Source organism: Pithys albifrons, chromosome 13, assembly GCF_047495875.1.
Source record: "Pithys albifrons albifrons isolate INPA30051 chromosome 13, PitAlb_v1, whole genome shotgun sequence".
Taxonomy (NCBI): domain Eukaryota; kingdom Metazoa; phylum Chordata; class Aves; order Passeriformes; family Thamnophilidae; genus Pithys; species Pithys albifrons.
Genome location: NC_092470.1, coordinates 7,154,897 through 7,175,897, shown reverse-complemented (window position 1 = coordinate 7,175,897; position 21,001 = coordinate 7,154,897). Strand labels below are relative to the sequence as shown.

At 40.1% G+C, this 21,001-nt stretch overlaps 1 protein-coding gene across 4 annotated transcripts in view; it reads right to left on the bottom strand.

Moving 5' to 3' along the window:
* The window catches only part of THSD4 (thrombospondin type 1 domain containing 4), a 249,614-nt gene that overhangs the window by 48,555 nt on the left and 180,058 nt on the right, over positions 1–21,001 (bottom strand). For all 4 annotated transcript variants that reach the window (XM_071568247.1, XM_071568248.1, XM_071568249.1 and 1 more), the window contains one exon: positions 8,851–9,055. In XM_071568247.1, the coding sequence (XP_071424348.1) occupies positions 8,851–9,055 (205 nt within the window). The remainder of the gene's footprint in view (positions 1–8,850; positions 9,056–21,001) is intronic.

The window sequence follows — 21,001 nt, the reverse complement described above, 5'->3', positions numbered from 1 at the left end:
AGCAAATTGCTGAGTGCTTTACACGGCAAACTGCACAACCAGCCCTTCTGAGTTTCCTCTCACTATTTTGCATATTTCTCTTTATCCCTGTCCCTTCCTTTCAAAGCACTCTTTCCATATTTTGAGAGAAGTTAAAAAAACATTCCTTTAATACAGCCCTTATGAAACAAGCACCTCAGTGGGACTCATTGCTGCTGGCTGTCCTTCAGATGATGTATTTGCAGGGCAGATCATCAAAGCAACAGCTGCTGCTCTGCTCTAGCAATGGCTGTTTTTATAAGAATATTGCTTACAAACAAAGGGCAAAAAAACACTCCACCACCTCTGTCAAATGATGGCAGAAGCAGGAAACACAGGAAATGAAAACATGATGTCTGTGAGTTTCCAAACTGGTCATGACCACTGTCACCCAGGAGCAGGTATGAGCCAAAAACCACAGCCAGAGTGGGGAACTGGAAAGGACATTCATATTCCTTCTTCAAGATGCAGAGGATAAAGGCCAGGAAGCTGCTTACCTGGCAAAACAGCACCATGGAGGATTCTCCTGCAGGGGCAGGCCAGCTGGGAAGCCACGAGGCTCCACGGGAGGCACCACAAGGCTTCCAGCTGAGCACCCCACCCAGGGCTCTCTCACATCTCCCGCCTCAGCAAACCAGCAGAAACTTATTCAGAAGCTGAATAGTGAAAATACTGATGGCAAGTGACATGCAAAAACTTTGGTAAGACAATGGTGGAAAGCTGTGACACACAAGTTAACCCAGCCCTCAAGGGTCAACAACTTTCCTGAGGCAGAGAAAAGAGCACTGTCCCTCACCCAGAGGAGTAGCAAGGTCTGTCCTTCTGGGAACTCTTTTCTAAAGATTTGCCAGTTAATATATAAAAAAGACTAAACTAGCGTTTGAGAAAGCACTTCTTTTGTATGTTTTCAAAACGTGCGTGGAACACTACAGACCACTCTACAGTGTTAGACACTAGCTGACTGTTTAATGAAGCCGGAAGGGAAAAGGTCACCTTGGAATTTAGTATAATAAAACAACCCCACCAGAAACTCTAAATTCTAATTATTTAAGCAATAGCAGTATTGAAAAAATATATGGTCAGCAAAGAATAATGTCCTGGATATATTATATTCTGTCTCAACTCCAGGTCACTACACTAAGTAAGATGCTCGTGCAACTTGAATTCAGTGGAGTTGAATTCATTAACACCAGGGTTGAATTTCATCCAAAGTCTTAACAGCTTCAAGGGTTTTAGTAAGTGATCACCCCCAGCCAAGTACTACATGTTGGATACGCTAAGATGAACATTTATTTAGTGAAGGAAACTCTTCCTGAAGAAAAACAATTTGAAACTCTTTTAAGGACAATAGTTCAAAGGATATGTAAGTGGTACAGAAAGAGCCAGGCAGCTTAATAATGAACTACAGGTAAGAAAGGTTAGAAAGGCAGCTATTGCACATTTCTGTTTGTTTAATACACTGTCTCCTATTGGTTTTTAGTCCTTTGGCATTAGAACTGAACTTGTGTTAGTCTTCATTCCCACTGGTAACTTATCTACATATCCATTTTCCTCAAACACAGGCTGAACTCCAAAGGTGAAACCTGACACAACCTGCAAGGATTTCAAGCAGCACCGTATCTGACTGTAGTGAACCCCCCCCTACAGGTTCAGGAGTGTCCACACTGGAATTGCCTCCCACCCAATTCCTTATGTGAAGATGTCTCACTGTGATTCTTCAGTCCTGGATTTGTCTGTTCATCTTTTAAATTTGACCATAAGCTCATCTCGTTTTCAAAAACCTGAGTGCTTTTACAAGTGAAAAATCCTCCACTCTCCCTGGCTTTGTGTGTCCTTGGTGTTCATCACCACAGATTCCACCTTCCAACCCCTGGATGAGCTCACTCACCTGACAACACACGCCCAGCTCTGGCTGTAAACACCAGCAAGGAGCTGTAAGGCAGCTCCCCTGGGGAGGGATGGGTGAATAAACACAACTGTACCAACAATGCAGAAGGAAGGACAGAGATTGTTCAATGTAACCCAGTGAACATTTCATCCTAGCTATCGCTTTTTTAATAGGGAAAACCACACTCACTGTGACAGGAATATGACCAGAAAGGGCAAGATCCAAACTCGAATGCAAAGCTTGTTGACAGAAAATGCTTCTAAGATTTCTGTCAAACAGACTCCTCACAGCTCTTGAACTCTTCAAACAGAATGTGGTAGTCAGACCGGCTATGGTAAAGGTAATTGCCATGAATCCAAATAAGAGCAGCTTGTAGGCCACACACACAGGAACTGTAGTTGGCAGAGGAACACCATGAAATGAACAAAAATCACCATGTAAACAAGTTTTGCCATAACCAACTAAGCATAAAACTTGGCTTAAGGAAATGCAACCTATTGAACATCTCAGGCCAGCAGACGTGTCCATATATAAATCCTGAAGTGAATCTGTCAGCAATTAGTGTAGTATTGACTCACATTTTGTCTGATCAGCCCCTGACCCTCCGTGCATGAAACAGGAGCCCTGGAACAGCCCTTTCCTGGACAGGTCAGCATCAGGCACTCCGGCACCAAGGCTGGTTTTAAATCCAGGGTGAGAAAGACAATGCTCTTAGTAGACCTGTGTTAGTTTTGAATTAAGGCATGGCCACAAAGGTAGCTATTTATTAAAATTGTTAATTCAGATAATCAACAATATATCTACAACCAAGCAGTCAATGCTAATTAAACTCAATTAAATAAGAAAAAATCAGAATCTTCCCTGCTGATCAGGTCTTTTCTAAAACTGAAATTGAATTGAAACCTTTGAGGTGCCCAAAACTGTTTAAAGCTTCTCTTAATGGCCAGCCTTGTTGAGTCAGAAAATATTTGACCAAAAGTACAATCTGAAGCACTGAAGGACAAGACTGGAGACAAAGAGATAAGGCAGAAGCAAATAACCAGAGGTTATCTGTTTATATTACCAGTACCCAGTTTTTAAAGGAATGCCTGATCTTATAGACGTTAATAAAACCCAAACTAAAAAACCCCAAACCCCAACTTGTTCCTCTTCCTGTGTAGTATTTCCTAACTCTTCAGTTCAGTACTCAGGAAATAAGGTACAGCAGTTCCACTAGAATACCGAATCATAAAAAGCATTTCTTATGGATATTATCCAAAATGTTCTGCATAAGTTTACATAGAGATTCTAAATACCTCTTCAGATACCAGTAATTTGTTGTCAAATTTCCCTATGATTGGAACTTGCTGTGCTCAATTTCAGTTTATTCAAGAAGTGATTCCTTAAATCTTTTCTCCACAGTTTGGAGCACATTGTTGGCTGTACAAAGAAATGTCTTTGTTGTTTAACTCCAGCAGAGAACAGGCAAGAGGACCAAGGACAAAAGGTAAAAAAAATAGTTATTCTTATCCAGATATTGTAATTACGTGTTTTATAAGTAATGCATTCAGTAAGTGCAGATGCAAGAGAAACACTCCAAACTCCAGGGCACAGATGGGATGCACTCACTGAATAAAACACACCCTAAGAAATACAGTGTTTAAGTCCTTGGGGGGGTTGACAAGTCCATCCCAATGAACACACATAATAACAGAGTTTTGGGTGGCAGCACTTTGTAAACTCAAATGAAACATTGCAGATCCCCTGTATAATGGTCATGCCAAGCCCAGAAAATTCAAACATGTGTCCTCTCCTCTGTATTTCTATATAGTACTTGTTGCAACATCTTTGCATAAAAACTTCTAAACTTGTGTAAAAAGAAAATTTAAAAAAAATCAGTAACAGCAACTAAAACAGAAGGATATTTGGAGGTGTAATAATTAGCTCTACATGAAGGAAATTAGTTAACTGCTTATATTATAAAACTTTTCATAGGATCACACATGATATACCAGTGCCTCTAACAATGTTTATCTAAATTCTCTGCCAGTGTTCTAAACAAACTCCTTTATTTGCTGTAAATTTGAATCTCCAAAGTGATTTCAAAATGCTATTTTAAGCTCCAGAGCTGCTAGCAATATTTCATCATGAAATGTACTGTTTGAATGTTATCTGCTCCAGGGAATATGGAATGCAAGTGGCTTTTTGAGCATCTTTTCACAGCCCCATTAGCATCATCCCCTGTTGTTTCCATATGACAAATTTCTTACAGTCACAAGAGTGCTATTAACTTCTCTTGGAATTTTCTTTAAAAAAAGTTAACATGAAACTCTTATTTGAATTACAAATACTGTACACTGGCACGTGTTAATAGAAGATGCTAGAATAGTAGATATCATTTTATAGAAAGTAGGCAAAATGGAATCGACTCAAAGGTATCACTGTTTCATTTAGTGGCTGAAATAGCTCCATTTTATTAAATCCCAAACTGAAATACAAACTATATTCCCTGATGGAACTGTAACGAGCTTTACTATTAGCAACAAAATAAATTTCACTGTAAAACAAACATCCCTGGAGCAAACAGAACTCAGGTAAAAAACCAAATGGTAAGAGACTTGTTAAAGCGCTGCTGTTTGTCCCTTCCCTTTCCCAGGACACTCCCAAACACCACTGGCAGCGTGTCTGGGACTGCTGGGAGAGCTGCACCCCAAGGCCTGTACAGGGCTCCAAACTGGGGCAGCTGCCCCAGGAACAAACTGCTCCTGGAGTTCCAGCACCACGTCCTTCAGTGAGAGCAACTTCATTACAGTGGGACTGCATTTCAAAACTAACACATTTTAACTGCTGTATCTTTCCATCTTGCATTAAGCTGAATTTTAACTCCAGACACCTGCTGAGGCTGCAGACATGGAACAACCAGCTCCTTCACATTGGGCTCTCAAGACACAACATGCAAAAAAAGCATCTTCCAAATAATCACTTCAGATTCGTGCTATTTGGCCTTAGGTTTTGCCATTATCTCAAATCCCAGTCCCCAAGATGCTGAAGTATTTATACTCAAGCCCACATGTTTTGCAGCACAAGTGCTGTAATATGTTGGTCCCACTGAAGGTATTATGGTCCTGCTTAATTCAGTGGCAAACTTCCCATGGCAGTGTATGAGAACTGGCCAGCTGATGATTACCAGTGGGATAAGAAGTATGTCTTTGTCTCTTTGCTGTACAAGACTAGCATGTGACAGAAGTGCTTTGCCAATGGAAAACTCTGTCCAAGGTCAGCAGTTTTGTTACCAGAATGTCTAACACATCAGCCAGTAAGAAAATATTCCTGAAAACTACTTTAAGAAGCAAGTCAATCTGACAAAGCCCAGGACTGTGCAGCCTTCTTCACACTTTAGAGAGTCTAAACTGAAATTGTAAAAAAAATACCAAAGTAAATACACAGACTGGTGAATACATTATTAACAGTTATGAATAGCTATTACACTGCACTCCAAACTGGGCTGCTTTCTTTCTGAACAAACACACTCTAGAAAACAAAGATGAAGTGTTTCCTGGGGTACTTCAGATACCCTTAGGGGTCTGTTAGAGTTCATTCTGGCTTACTGAGAAACACTAGTTAATGTTGCAGCTCATTCTCAATTTGATGACTAAAATATTTTCCTTTATCAGATCCACACTTCTACAGTAAAGATCTACAGGAAATGGAAACCCTGTAAGTAACTGGAGCACTTGGGCAGGAGGAGAAGGAAATATGTTCGTGCTATATGAAATCCATTTATTCAAAACTGGGATTTTGTGAAAAGTTAATTATAAAGTTACATGAAAAGCAGCTGAACAACCATTAAAATAGCCCATCTCCTTTAATCTGCATATTCTGACTACCCAAAGAATGACACGTTCCAGAAACACTTTAAAGCTTTATATACCACTGTCATGTTTTCTCTTCTAACAAAAGTTTATTGTATTCAAGTTTACTTAAGAACTTAAAAACTTTATTCTGGGATCACTCTAACTTGTGTGCAAAAACTAAACATGCAGTACTTAAACTCAGCAAACCTCAATAAGCTCCATGACACTCAGCAGAATCCTTAGGACTGCTTTTTATGAGGGTCACAGGCTTTGCAACGAGGAGCAACAGATGACTACAAAAATTCACAAAAGCAGGATGGAGATGCTTTCAAATGTTTGGGTGACTTTTAGCTGAGTTTGATACTCACATTTCTGCCTGCTTTTTCCAGTATCTCCTGATTTTCCAGAAATACCTCCTTGTGAAAACAAACTTTCCTGATTGCTCACTTGATTAGTACATTTGACAAAACAGTAAGATGAGCTTTGTAAAAATTACTTAACGAAACTACATGGAGCCAAAACAATCTCCTAAACAGACACAAGGAGGTAACTCCAACTCCCAGCAACATCTGCTGTCATCTTCTAAAAAAAAAAATCTATTTAGTGACCTTGAGCCAACTTATGATTTTGCATTGAAGAAACCATAAAATGTACAAAGTGAAAGGAAAACCAAAAGCAACTTACACTCCTTGAAACAAGGAATGTTCCTTACAAGCAGCTCTGAGGGCTACAACTGCATTATGACACAACAGGGTCCTGAAAATTCAGTTTTGCAAAGCACTCAACTACATCCTTAAAGGAATGGCTGCTGGGTTGTTTTTCTTGTTGCTGTTGCTGCACCTTAAGGATAAGGGATTTTTTCATTCTTATTTTTAAAGTTCAATACTTCTGTTTATTACCATAAATACAGAGGAAACAGGAAACACCAGATCTGAGTTCTCAAAATTCCCAGTTCTGAGCAGTGTTCTGTGCACTGTAAAAATGAGCACTCTGAACGCTGTTCTATCAGTGAGAAATCTGTGACCACCAATAGGCCAAAAAACAACCTCACAATCACCACTTCATTTGGCCAATAAATTGCTTGATAAACCTGTCTCCAGTTTTCTGATCTGCTGGAACATGTTTCTTCACTGTCCTGGTGCAACTCACCTGCCTCAATAAACCAAGTTCACTGTGGAACAGTGTAAGGAGCACTGCTGGAGTCCTTCTAGCTGGAATTACATCCTCAAGAATTGCTAACAGGCAAGGGAGCTGGCAAATTTAGCAGATTAAATCCATACCAGCAGTTTTAAAATAAAACATATGAAATGGATAAAAAAAAACACCAAACAACAAAATCCCCCCCAAAAAAAAAAAACAAAAAAGAAGGAAAGAAAAAAGATGATAGCATAAACCAAGAGCTCAGGGGATAAAGAGTTAAGGAGCAGCATGGGAAAATAAAACTCTGCCACTTTCCCATACATGCCAACAGTCTGGCTATTTTTAATCAAAAAATGTTACTTTCTTTCTGTCCTGCCCATTCCAAAAATGTTGAAGTGGCTCAGGACATTCTAACATAGTTAAGGGAATTTTTCTGCCAGCTGTTTTCAGATGCTGGCACATGAATCTGACAGAAGAATTACACTCAACTCCATGATTTTATATATTAGTAACATGACTACTTCCCCTGTACTGCCAAGTTAGCTACTTTCTCACCAAATGTACAAGTATCTATGGAAGTTCTTTAGATAGAATTATTGGTTTAGTTCATCATCAGTCAAGTTAGTGTTGATGGATGTTATAAAAACTGTGTGCAAGAAAAAATGAATGTTAGTGCATATACATATATAATGTGCCAAAAACTCACTTGGATGAAACCAGGACAAATTAGAACTGATAAGACCACCCCACGAAAGGTCCAGACATTTGGTTTTCTTGGACTGTGGGTAGTTTATATTATTTCTTCAATTTTTGAAGAGTCACTTATTTTTGTAAAATTATGGAGCTCACATTACAGTTCAGGCTGTTCCCCATAATAAACTCCCACCCTCAGGCAAGGTCCCTGCAGAACTCAGCACAGCTCCAGCAGGAATTAAAGGGGAGAAAGCAGAAAAGAAGCAATTCCATAATGAGCATTCTGCTGTCTTGTACCTGAGAGCAGAGCTGAGGTGCTCACCAGCCACAAGGGAGAGGAAGCAGCTGTCCTGCAACAGGAGGATGGATTTGGAGCTGCCAGGACAGCCAGAGTGTTCCAGCAGAGAATACACCGATTTTACTGCCTGCTGTGGGAATTTGCAAGACAGATGCAAGGATGGACTAACAGGTGGAGAGAAATTAAAGGGTGAGGAGCAGGTTTTATAAATCTTAACTGATTCCTCTCTCCAGTCCACTCAGCAGAATTGCCTCCAAAACATGCACAAATGTGGACAAACTATGGGCTTTGTAACCTGGGAACAGGACAGGTGACAAGAGGGAAAGCCACAGTTCATAAATGCACACAAGACTGACACAGATCTGCATAAATTCCACATAATCTCTAATTTGTAACCCACTATACATACCTAGGAATAAACTCAAGATGTGATATTAATATAAATATTCCAGCATCATCTATGCTTTAGAATCAAGGACCTGCTTCAGAATAAACAATTGTAAAAAAGACCTTGGATTCTGTGAATGCCACCTCAGGGTCAAATCATCTCAATAAAATGTTGATACACTTACACTTTAAAAGAACTGAAATTTTTTAGGCAATCAGAAGATGCTCTTTCCCCAAGCTGTCTCGATTCAATTTACATAAACAAGCACAGAGCTTGGCTGGGCTCCTGAGAGCTCAGACAAGGGCAATGCTGTGGGAAGGGAAAGCACCACAGCAGAACCAGCTACGACCAAAACCAGGTCAGATGGACAGGGAATTAGGTGATAACAGCTCTGTGGTGTTTGTCATTCAAGATCAACCTAGAATTACAGACAGTTAGTTCTGAACAAAACACCTGTTTAATGTTTTTTTTCCTCTTTCCTCTCTTCTTCTTGCCATCTATTTCCCCCTGCTCAGGAGGCCTTTCCTGCCCCAACCTCCACCCAGTTGCACTAGAGCACAAAGAATGCTTCATTCACTGAGATGCAACTTACCCAAATAGTTGTTGCTCTTTGACATCTCAGTGATGTTGATTTTTGTAGCTCCTTCAGGAATTTCCACTATCTTGTGGTAGCCAAGGTTTGTCAGCGTGTGTTTGAACACTCCAGACACAACCTTGCAGGCAGTGTTGTCCCCTCCACATATTCCACACTTGTCAATCACCTTGTCAGAACCCAGATAGTCGTCACAGCCAATGCTCTGCAAAATAAAGTGAGATTTCTTTTTCCAGGATCTTACAACTGCAGACTTTGGACAGCACAACCAAGGACAGTAGGACTTACAGAGAGAAATCAACTCGGAAACCATTCTGTGAATTACCATTTCAGCAGGGTCTTCCTTTGGTCATCTGTATGGAAAAAGGCAGGAAAAGCTAAAGGGTTCACAGACTTGGGGTTTTAAGTCAGCTGACAGGTTTTTACATCCTGCTGCCAAAAATACAAGAACACCCAGAAGAGGAATGATCACCACTGATTGCATTCTCCTTGGCTGAAAGAAAAGAATCTCTTAACAACACAGTTCCCAGTGCTGCCAGTCAGATCGAAGGTGGTGAGCTATGATTCTGTCAGCATTCAAAATGAGCCTTCTACCAAAGCAGAACTACTTCATATAAAAAGTGTTGTCTTAGTCTCCTCTAAAACTGAGCATTCAGCCTATTCTCACCAAAAGATGTTTCTAAAAAGTTCTCATGCTGCACCCAGACAGTTGCAGAAGGAATCCTCTATTCACTGAGTAGAAAATCTTCAACCCAGTCAACAACACCCACTTGGACAGGATAATGAAAAAAATAAATCATTTAATAGAATGGTTTAGGTTGGAAGGGACCTTGAAGATCATCTCCTTCCAATCCCCTGCCATGGGCAGGGATACCTTCCACCAGATCAGATTGCTCCAGGCCCTGTCCAACTGGGCCTTAAACAGTCCTAGGGATGGGGCAGCCACAGCATCTCTGGGCATTTAAATAATGTAAAATAAAGGGCAGAAAAAAATGGTACAGATTTGACAGAAATGAGAAAAAAAATCTTTTCACCTTACTGCACTTTAAAGTGCACGCTCTGTAGAGACTGTCTCCTGTTCTATAGAAACATTTCTGTTCACTAATCTTGCTTGTTTGTATTTATAGACTTAAGTAAGTTTTATGATGAACATCCATCACCTACTTATATAATGAACTGGCACATGCAAAAAAGCACTTCTCATTCTCATCCAAATAAGAATGAGGTATCACATGAGCCAGTAGAACAGAAACCTGTCACATATTTTATGAAAGGTAATTTGGAGGTTGAAACTAGATGATCTTTCAGGTCCCTTCCAACCCCAACCATTCCATCATTCTATGAATGCAGCAGTTCAAAGTAAATGAAATAAATTCAGGTCTAGCCCAAAAAGCACAAAGAAATCATTCACAATCACACTAAAGCTGAAAGTCAGGAAAGATGTCATGATAAGCTAAAAGTACAGTTACAATTCAACAGGTAAGAGGAAAAATCTAAGGTTGTTAACAGATGAATCAAGGGAACACTGGATCCACTTAGGCTAAAGTTGAAATGTGATAAAAGCATGTAAACAACAATGCAATTCTTCCATCATTTTTGGTCTTATCTACCAAGTGCTGGAGCCTTATGTTTTTAACTAACCCCTGCTCTACATTGTTCATGGTTCTGCTGTTGAGAGAATCATCTTTGACCTTCCACCACCCTCATTTTAATAAAGTTTCTGACATTCTACCCAAAATTCTAAGCTTTTCATGCCTGTCAGGCCTCCTCTCCATACAGAGCCTGGTGTTTGCATTTCCCAAGCCTTTCAAACAGAATGGGAAGATGCTTCTTAATAATTCAACCAGTAACGAAATGGACACAAGGAAAGTTGCCCATTAGAAATGCAGAGTTGTCCCACATGCTCAGGTGTGGGAACCATTTGTACAGTCCATAAAACACCTTCCCCACAGCTCAGATCTTAACTTGGTCCCTTCTTCACTGACCAGGAATATGATGGTGGTTTTACAGAAACAACACTGCTATCTATCTTTTGTAACAGTTTAAAAACCAACTGATGAGATAAATCAGCTTCTGTTTTGTGACAACACAGAAAGCACTCCAGCAGCAAGCCAAGGAAGAGCTCTGATGTCTGGGAATTTTCATACTGGTTATGGTCTAATTATAGCCTGGAGATAAGTGGGAATTTGTGATGTGCACAAGCAGTTGGAATGGCTGACAGCTGAACAGCACACAGACAAACTGGGATTCACTCCTGGAATACAGGCTGGAATCTGTGCTGGCTGGAGAGGAAGCTCCACAGCCTCAAGGGACAGCTTTAAAATAAGCACAGATACTTAATATACTTTGAATCTGATGACAATGCCTTTAAGTTATTAAGGAGCAGAAAATTAGCTGCATATAATTAGAAACTCTGTATTCCTCAGTTTAAAATTTGGGTTTATTTGTGAACGTGAAGAAATGCCTGAGCTGGAGTTTGCTGTTACAGGGACTGTGGTTCTTGGGTATTGGAGACAAGACATTCCCCAAACCCCTCTAAAAACATGGCACAGATGCTCTCCATGGCATAGCACCATGGGATGGCACAGCACTGGCAGAATGCACTGCTAGAAACACAGGGAACACCAGGATGTTCAGCAGAAAAACCCTTCAAGCCACACACACAGCTCAAAAACTACATGGGACACTTCAGGACACTGCACTAATCATTTTATCAAGGCACTTTCACTCAAGGACAGGGGATTACAACATAAGGAACTTGTCAGGATACCAGACATCTGGGGTTTCACTCCTGTGGCATTCCATTGATGTCTTATTCAGGAGAAAGATCTGAGAGTGACCAACAAAAGAATTCCAGCAAGAACTGCAAAAGTCATGGAGTAGAGCTCCACAACAAGACCAGTAGAGTTTGGCTTTCTTCACAGCCATTGAAGCCAAGTTCTTCAACTTCAACACATCAATTAACAATATTGGAAAATAAACAAAGACCCCCGATCCTCAAAGAAAACATAAATAATTTCTCTCATATATTTTATTATCCCACTTCACCACTTTCATCCTATAATGAGATACAAGAATAATGATGTCCACAAGGTGGCACTTACAATCCTTGTGATATCAAAATGTAGAAATTCTTTGCAAAAAACAAAAAAGAAAAGTTAATTTCTTGCACCTAAACACAAAGTTTGTACTGCACTTCTTTTCAAACTAGCCTTTACCACATGAGTAACAACTGCAGTGAGAAACCAGAGCAAAAGGAGCCCTTAGGAAACCTCCAAAGGCAGAGCACAACAACGTCAGCACAGCCTGCTTGTCTCACTTCAACATCTCACACATCTTCAAGGTTGCAACCTAAGCCTCATTTGCTTTACAAATCAAAGGAGCAATGCTAAGAATTTACATTCAACCACAGGATAACAAACAACATCCTAATGGCTCTCACTTGATTTGTGGTTAGCTATAACTATAATTTTTACCCAAACATTTGATCCTGCTTTGGCTTTCAAATATTTCCTGCTGTCCACAGACCTAATGCTCACAAATCTTTGATGCTATTTACAGCCCTGCACCAACAGATTGTGGTCACATCCAGATGTCACTCACCTAATTAATCACAGATTTTCTTACCTGCACAATAGCTGGTTTCATTACCTATTTGTGCTTCATGTTGAGCTTCATTTTGTCAGACAAATTTCAGACAGCAAGAAGAAGTAAGTTACTCAGTTTTGACAACCTTAAGAATTAAAATGACATTTATAGTACCTAGATATGCACCAGTTTAATGAAAAAAGGTACTCATATAAAGACTCTTTCACTAAGACATTCAATAGTTTCTTACTGGCTAGAAAATTACTTGAGGGAAAAAAGGTTTTATTCTTGTTACAATGGAAAAAGTAAAGCCATCCAGGAAAAGTAATCATGTGAAAAGATGTCCTTAAAGATATCAACAAGTAACAGCTAATAAAAAAGGATTAAAAATGGAAAGCATGCATCTCACACTGATACCTCTGGCAGTCTGCAAAACAATTTCTCTCTCTCAAGTTACTTTTGTCCTAAGGAAAGATACTACAAATGGGCCTTGTGGCTCTCCCTCCCACAAACCCCAGGTAAGGTGAGTGGAATCTGTTGCTGCAGAAAAGGGCTCGAACAGGAACAGACCATTACTGACCTTCTCGAAGTCAAGACAGATATTCTGCTCTGAGCCCTTCACTCTACAAAGAGCTTACTAGAGGAGTTTCTTAGTCAAGTGTTTTGAAGTGGCCACCTTAGCAGCACTTAAGAGGAGAAGATGCCTCATCATATCCACACATTCCATTGGAATGCACACCCAGGAGGGGAGTGCAAGGCTTGGGGCCTGTCCCCATCTGATCACATCCAGCTCAGCCAGCAGCACTCATTTCTGCCTGGGTTAGAGGAAATCTCTCTGAATCACTCACAGGAGGCTCTGGGCACTGAATCCAAGCACAAGCACAGGACCCTAACACAGAGGGAGACTGGTTTCACTGTGCCTGGGCCGTGGGTCAGTCTGTTCCCAAACATCTGCTGCTGGACCATCAGAATCACATCCAGGGGCCTGGGGCTTCAGTTCTGGGTCTTCACACTTCCAAGTGAATCAGACTGCTCACATCCACTAAGGATGGGAGAATGAGAATACCATGATAGAAAAAAACACTACAAAGTACGTGGAATAGAAAGATTATCTTCCCCCTCCCACCCCCCATCTGAACATTAAATTTGCAACTGGAAGCTCCATTCCCTGAAAGCTCTAATGCTCAAGAGGTTAAACAGATTGAAATGGTTATGTGCATCTCTAAAATGCACTAACTGCTTTTTCCCTTTGGAAAACTTAAAAAGACAAGGACAGTAAAGCTGCTTTAGTGCAAGACCAGACTAAATCTAACCTGAAATAAATATTTCTAAATCACATTTAACAAAGCACTCAGGTCTCCTTGAGTGTATTGATCTGCTGCAAATATGCCAGATCACTTGATATCCCAGACTCAGCAAGAGTAAGCAAACTCTGTGCTTCTAGTTATACAACTCAGCTGGGAAAGCAGCAACCCATTTCATACCTAAGGTCAGACACCAACTCCACACACTATAGCTCTTTAAGAAGGGTCTCTTTTTTCCTAGAATTTGTACACACAGTGTATGTTTATGATGTGGAACATAAACTAAAGCCTTCAAAAATGCAGACAGGGCTTGGATGTACAGATGTACTGAAATCAGTAACACTGCAGTGTGAAAATGCATGACATGGTTCTTAAAATCCAGCCCAATTTGACCTTGTTGGCAATGACAAGAAACAGTTAAACAAAATAATACATTTAATGTAATTGATATGAACTCTCTGCCTCTTAAAACACCTCTTATCTGAGTGGCTAAAGCTAATGCATGTCAGCACCACCCTGATCATATCTCAGTATTATTGTTGGCAAGTAGTACCCTGCCCATTTCGGGATCAAATGAAAGGTCTCCACAATTCCCTTCAAAGCCTGATACTTCAGAGGACAAGCCTAAAACACAGTATCACCTCTCCAAAGGTATAGCTGTTTCCTCAGCACAGATACCAACTCCCTTCGGGCCTCCAAACACTGCAGTTTAACTCCTGAACTCTTTCAATACCTACCCTTGCTACTTTCTGGTTCACGAATGTCATAAAGAGCATAAACAAACAGTAAGAGCATTTGAAGACAACCTCAGAAAGAGAACACAAATAGTTTCAGTTGGGACTGAAGTTCAGAACAGGCTCCTGAGCACATAGAGGCAAACACTCAGCCCTCCCACATGGCAGTGAGAGAGGTACTAATTCCACAGCAAGTATTTCATTGTTTGAAGAGAAGTCCTATGGCATGGACTCTTCAGTGCTGTTTTTATCCTGCCCTTTAGGAACAGGAGATGGCAAAATAGACTGGCATATTTTCCATTTGAATACAATCTGTCTCTTGTGATAAATCCAAACTGGCAGAGCAGCCACCCCACAGTGCAGGAGACATGTTCAGTGTTACAGCCAGGGCTGGGACCTCCCATCCACACAGCTCTGTTTCCTCCATCCGTGGTGCTGAACAGCCCTACAGTATCATTCCAATTAACATCCATTTAAACCACATGGGCGATTTACCCAAATAAGCAATATTTATATAGTTACACAAATACAAATGCTTTCTCTTCCTAAAGAAACTATATATTATATGCAGCTGTAACTGAGTTACTTGCAAAGAAAACTTTCAAACTTACAGGTTAAAGGTTTCTATTTTTTTTTAAAAAAGCTCTATTTTGAGATTGCAGTAGTATAGCACTAAAATACTGCCTGCCCTATAGAAAATAATAGCCCTTAAAACAGAAAGATAGAGGGGGACTTTATTAAACATGTCCTGCAAAACACATGGAATCTAAATGTCCTGGAGTTTTACATACTCCTGTTGAGCAGAATTTAGGAAAGGAGGCCATGCACCCCATCTCTGCTACATGAATTAAGCACAAAGTCCATTTCATATTCAGCCATCTGGATTTTTGGCTGCACATCAATGCTGTAGGGGAAGGAAATGTGTGAATCCAAGAGGGAGGAGAGCACAAGAGCAGAGGATGTGATGGCATAAAAAGCTCCTTCCAAGTGTGTGTCTGTATCACAACGAGCAGAAACAGGAACACCCATTTCCTATGAATACAAGTACCTGTGAAAATTTCTTTGTGGAAGACTCCACACAGCTGCAGATCACTTCTCTTTAGGATATCACGTGGCCCTGAGCATTTGTCAGACTTTCTAGATTTATCTTGAAAGAGATGATCCTTTGCTCTTCAGCCAGCAAGGACTGGATTTAACTAGTGCTTGGTTCTGACCACAGTGTAGCTGTCAGATCTGTGCCAAAGTCTTATGCTGAGGTTCATCAAAGCACACTTCAAAACATCCTGACTGATTGAGAGAAAAAGTAACATTTACTCTCAAGTGAGACACAGCATTTCCAGGCACTGTTTCTTCCTTACCTGGATAAGCTCTTCCCTGACCATCTTACAACCAAGGCATGAAATAGATTCCCCTTGGTTCACATTCTTCACTCTGTTTTACTGTTCTTGGCTTTAAAGGAGTTGAGCCCAAATGACTCCTTGTCTGGTACACTGAAACATTGTTCTAAACACAACTGGTTTGGATTGCAGTGGGGAGTTTCCTCTACTATATGATCCTCACCTACTTGTGAAAATTATTTGCAGAGATGAGTTTCCTTTTTACAATGTGATTTTGTGGTAACAGACATGGAATGAGAGAGTATGAGCACACCATCACTACTTGTAGAGCTCATGTTTGAAGAGACAGAACAAAGTTCTGGAAAAACACTTAACTAAAACCAGCCCTCCTTTTCACTTGTTTTAATAGGCTTCTTACATGGGACTAATCAGTTTACATCAGGACATACTTTTCATGCTCAAACACCAGGAAATTTATGTGTTGAGTGGAATTTTTTGAAGCCAGAAACCAGGGAATTCAGTTCTTCATAATGTGTCTGTTCTCTTCTTTGATAAACTCCAATTCTCAGGATGCTGATTTTCCCATAACTCAGAACTGTCGACCAAAATTCCTTTCCTAGGCTTCTAAACCTATTCAGCCAACAGTGAAGGAGTGTCTCACAGAAAGCCAAAACTGAAGAATGGTCTTTCTCTAGATAATGCCACTGAAGTTGCCAAGCTCCTTTCTCAGTTACCTGTGTTTATGACCATGGGCTTTGCACAGGGGTCAGATTTAGCAGCTTGCATTACAAAAGAGTTATTCTTGAAACCCAAGGATTTTTTAAGGCTGCTACTTAAGCAGTTCTAAACATCTCAAAGTAGACACAGAAAAGGTAAGAAACACCAGAATTCACAGCTATGAGACCTTGTTATCACTAAAGATCTAAAATATGTTCCTTTCGAAAAATTTTAATATTTTCTTATATTCCAGCAGTTTCTAAATAATTGCAGGCTCAAGACTTGTGGTCAGGTATTAGCAATATGCTGTATTTAGTATTTAGACCTATTTCAATGCTGAGAACTTTCTAATACTTTTCCTGCTGTTAATCAGAGAGAAAACGTGCAAACCATCAGTGACTGAGTAATGGAAAACTGTGTGCATTTCTCTATTTTGATTGGCAGGCAAATAAGGAAAAAAATGTGGCCTAATGCCTGCCTCAGAAGAGAATGCTCAACTACACCAGCATGTCAATAATGACTTCACCCTTAATTTGCACTAGAAATTCCTGGCTCCCAGTATTTTCTAGCTAATGTGAAGATATTCAGGTTAGCAAAAAAAGAGTGTGAAGAGCTTCAGAAGAATCTCAAGGCAGTGAATGATCAGGCCCTTTGAATGTTCACATTCAATCACCAAAACTCTTCCTCTATACTCAAGAACACAGAAACAAAGTCCTGGCAAGTCAAACTAAAGATGTCAAACATGGATGCACAAGAATGATCCAAAACCTAGGAAAAATATACGCTATTTTGACAGAATACTTTTCCAGGGTGCATTTTTGATTTGAGGCAAAAAGACTTCCTCAGTCAGATGTAACACCTTCCTATCATTTAGCAGCCCTTTACTGAACATGCTCAGTTTCCTTCCTGAAATGCAGCAGATTTAATTCCCCTGTCAGTGAGTTCCACTCCGTGCCACATCATCTTTGCCTGAGAACAGCAACAGGCAATTTCTGCCAATGCCTCGTAGAGCTTGCACTGAGAAAGGCAATGGCCATCATTTCCTCTTCACAGTCTCCACAAACTCTCAAGTTTTATGGACTTCACTCAATCATTCTCACCCAAGTTATCGTTTTTCCAGACTCAAGTGCTCCGCCTGTGGAATCCTGTGTTTTATTCCATTCCCTGCTCATCTCTGCTGGCTCAGCTGCAGTTCCAGCGAGTCCCTCTCAGGAGCCTGTTGAGATGCAGAAGTCCCACGTGTATCTGTGCCTGCCTGTACATATCCTTACACAGAAACACTCAACCTGTTCTGGTTTCCACTGCTTTCTTAATTCCTAACTTCTGAGTAGCTTTTTTACCACTTTACAATGAGCTGACACCTTCATAAAAACATCTGAGTGCTTTTTTCTGAATGACAAAGCACTTCACTATCCATTATGGGTTTTTTCTTTGGGGCTATCTTTTCTCTTTGGATGACTTGCCTTTAATTGTGCTGAACAGTGTAAGCCTAAACCAAGAAGAAATCTTGGACCCATATGTTCTAATGCTTTGGGTTTTTCTTTTAACCAGTTACTTATGCACAGTATGATCTCTCTTCTTACCCCATCACAAATTAACTTCTTTAAGGGCTTTTATTAAGGGTACTTACATAGAAGCTGTAGAAATCCAAGTAAGATCTCCCTTGTCCAATTTGGTTGATATACCCAAAGAGCTTAAATACACCCTGTGAGCTTGATTTGCCTTTAAAAAGTAATGAAGCAGCGACATCCATCACAAGTGAAGTGAGACTCTCAAGCACAAGGTCATATGAAGCATAAAGTATTACGAAGTCTTTATTCATACATGAGTGGATTAGTAACACTTGAAAATGGTTTCTAAACATTACAGAGATTTGGGAAAATTTACATTTAAATTAGAATTCTGATTTTTGTGTGTGTTTTTAGTCATTATGTTCATTTGAACAGACTAATTCCCTTCCTTTTCTAATCTCATTCTTTGAATATCCCTTACTTTAGTGCCTATGCAGAAAGCTGTTACATGCACTAGTTTTTAAAAGGTAGTTTTGTCAAAGATGTTTTACAGGAATGCACAGTTTTCAAAAGTCCAATCCTGTTTTAAATGTCATTACAGGCTTTGCAGAATGAGCCCCAACCACACTCACAGTGTTTGCTCAGCTTCTCATTAAAGGTTTGGTTAATTCTGGCACACTAAGCAAAGTCTGATCTGCCTGCAAACAAAAGCAACTGCACAACTTTCACAATTGATCCAATCATTTATAAGCCCAGCCCACTGCTGTCCCTCATCCTGTTCTTACTGTATTGTTTGCTCTAAAATATTTCCAGAAGGCAACTCCTTCTTCTACCTGTCTTCCAACCACTTAAGAGTCCTTGATCTCAAAAGAGATTCCTGTTTTCCTGTTTCCCTGGATCTATTTCTCAACATCTTTTTTCTTCATTTTTTTGGACATCTCAACAGGTTCAAATAGATACGAAAATTTCAGGCAGTTTTAAAAGGTGAAATCTTTCCCCAGAGCATCATCCATTTGGAATGCCCTGTAAAATCACAGCCACAGCATATTTGGATTCTTTTCTGGGTTTTGAGAAAGCCAATCTTTTTCCCAGAGCACTTAAGTCCAAAGAGTGAGATTCAAGAAATTCTTCAAACAACTTTTGTGCTATAGCAAAGAAAACCACAAATGCAACCCTAAATGTGATTTCCTTTGGCTTTGCTTTGGTTGTCAATGAAAGGGTGAAAACCAAGCTGGGTAAACCAGGGACACCTGAGGACTACTGAGAATCTCCTTAGGGTGGACTCAACTGCTGATCCAATCCACAAATCTGAGTTTAAGTTTGGTCACGTGAAATTTCAAACACAAGGATCCTTATTGCAAAATGGGAAACCAGGTCAAAGGAATGTAATACAGTGTCTCCCAGACTACTAGAAAATGGTTCTGCATCTTTCAGGCAGTTCTGCTTCCTGGACTGATACACTGGAGAGGGGAAAGGAACACATTTTGAGTAGTCATCTGAACATGGATCAGGTACTTGGATTTTTTTCAGTAAAGATGAATTAGAGGACAGAATATTAAAAAAAGGCTACTCCTCATTTTCTTACCTTTCGAAAGGAAAGGCTGAAAAACAGATACTACAGTTGTCACTCTGTCAGTGTCTCAGCAATGACATTAGAAGGGATTGTGTAGCAAGTTTTATGACTAACTAGATGAATGAGAAAAGATGATGGAAATGCAGCAGTTGATTCTGCCTACTTAAATCTTGGGGTAGGTGTTTTTTTTTTATTATGTAGACGCTCCCTCACCTCCCCCAGACTTAGAAAGCAAAAGGTCTCAGTGAAGAATTATTTCAAATAATTGAGGACAAGGGAAACAATTAACTGGTTTCAGTAATTACTGGCAGTACAAATCTTCTGACCTGGTCTAACACCCAGAAACCCCAACTCTTAGAAGGAATTTTTTTAGGGGGAACAAAAGTGTGCCCAATTTTGCAGAATCCAATTCACAGCCATTTTCTGTTTCAGCACCGCTGCCCACACTACAAACCCTCACCTTTCTAAGTCACAGAGACTTCTCAACTGTCTTTGTCCAGTTACAGGAGATTTACAAGTTTTACCTGCTTGTTATGCGTAAATAAACATCCCTATGGGTATCCTGTATTTAACAAACACTTGTACCTTTTGCAATTTCAAAGTTAATAGGAAGAAATATTCAGTATTTTCTGAAAAATAGGTGATAATATATAAAAGTGTCCCAGTGTAATATTTCTGTAAACTTCTGACCATTCCATGCTGCTCAGTAATACAGAAGTCAAGAACAGAGACTATGGGAGGGATCCTCGAGAGGGGAGAAGTCAGATTCACTGTCTCTCTAATAATTCCCAACGTGAAAAGAACTCTGGCCATTGCCAGCAGACTAGTCCCAACTGGCTTTATACAAGGGTTATGTTTATTCAAGTGTTCTCCTTTATGAAGGAAAAACTTGGCTTTATTTCAAGGTAAAGAAAAAAACCTCCAAGCAGCAAAATATTTTAAGGACAGATGTCTGATCTTGAAACAGCAGCTACACAGCCAGACTGTATCTGTGCAATAAACACTTACTCATTAGCCCTCTCTTTCAACTGCATGTATTTCTTTTTATCCACCATGTCACTCACAGAAAAGGTAGCACAGAATAATACAGTGTTCTCTATTATCTCTGGGACAACATTAATTAATTCATTTAATAAATTTGAAATTCAATAACAAGTGTTGCTTTTTGTTTTCTCCTCCCTCCAGGGGTTTAATTATGTGTGTTACCCTTAGAACTGGGAGGTGCATGGCCCCAGGAGCAGCAGCCCCCAGGAACTCGATCCCAAGGAGCACAGTGACCTGGGCTTCCCTTCACTGTTGGCCTCAGGGCTTGCCCTTCTCTCCCCCTTGGTGTTCCCACCTTTGAGACTCCTTGCCCCGATGCAATTTCAACCCCAGTAAGATTTCA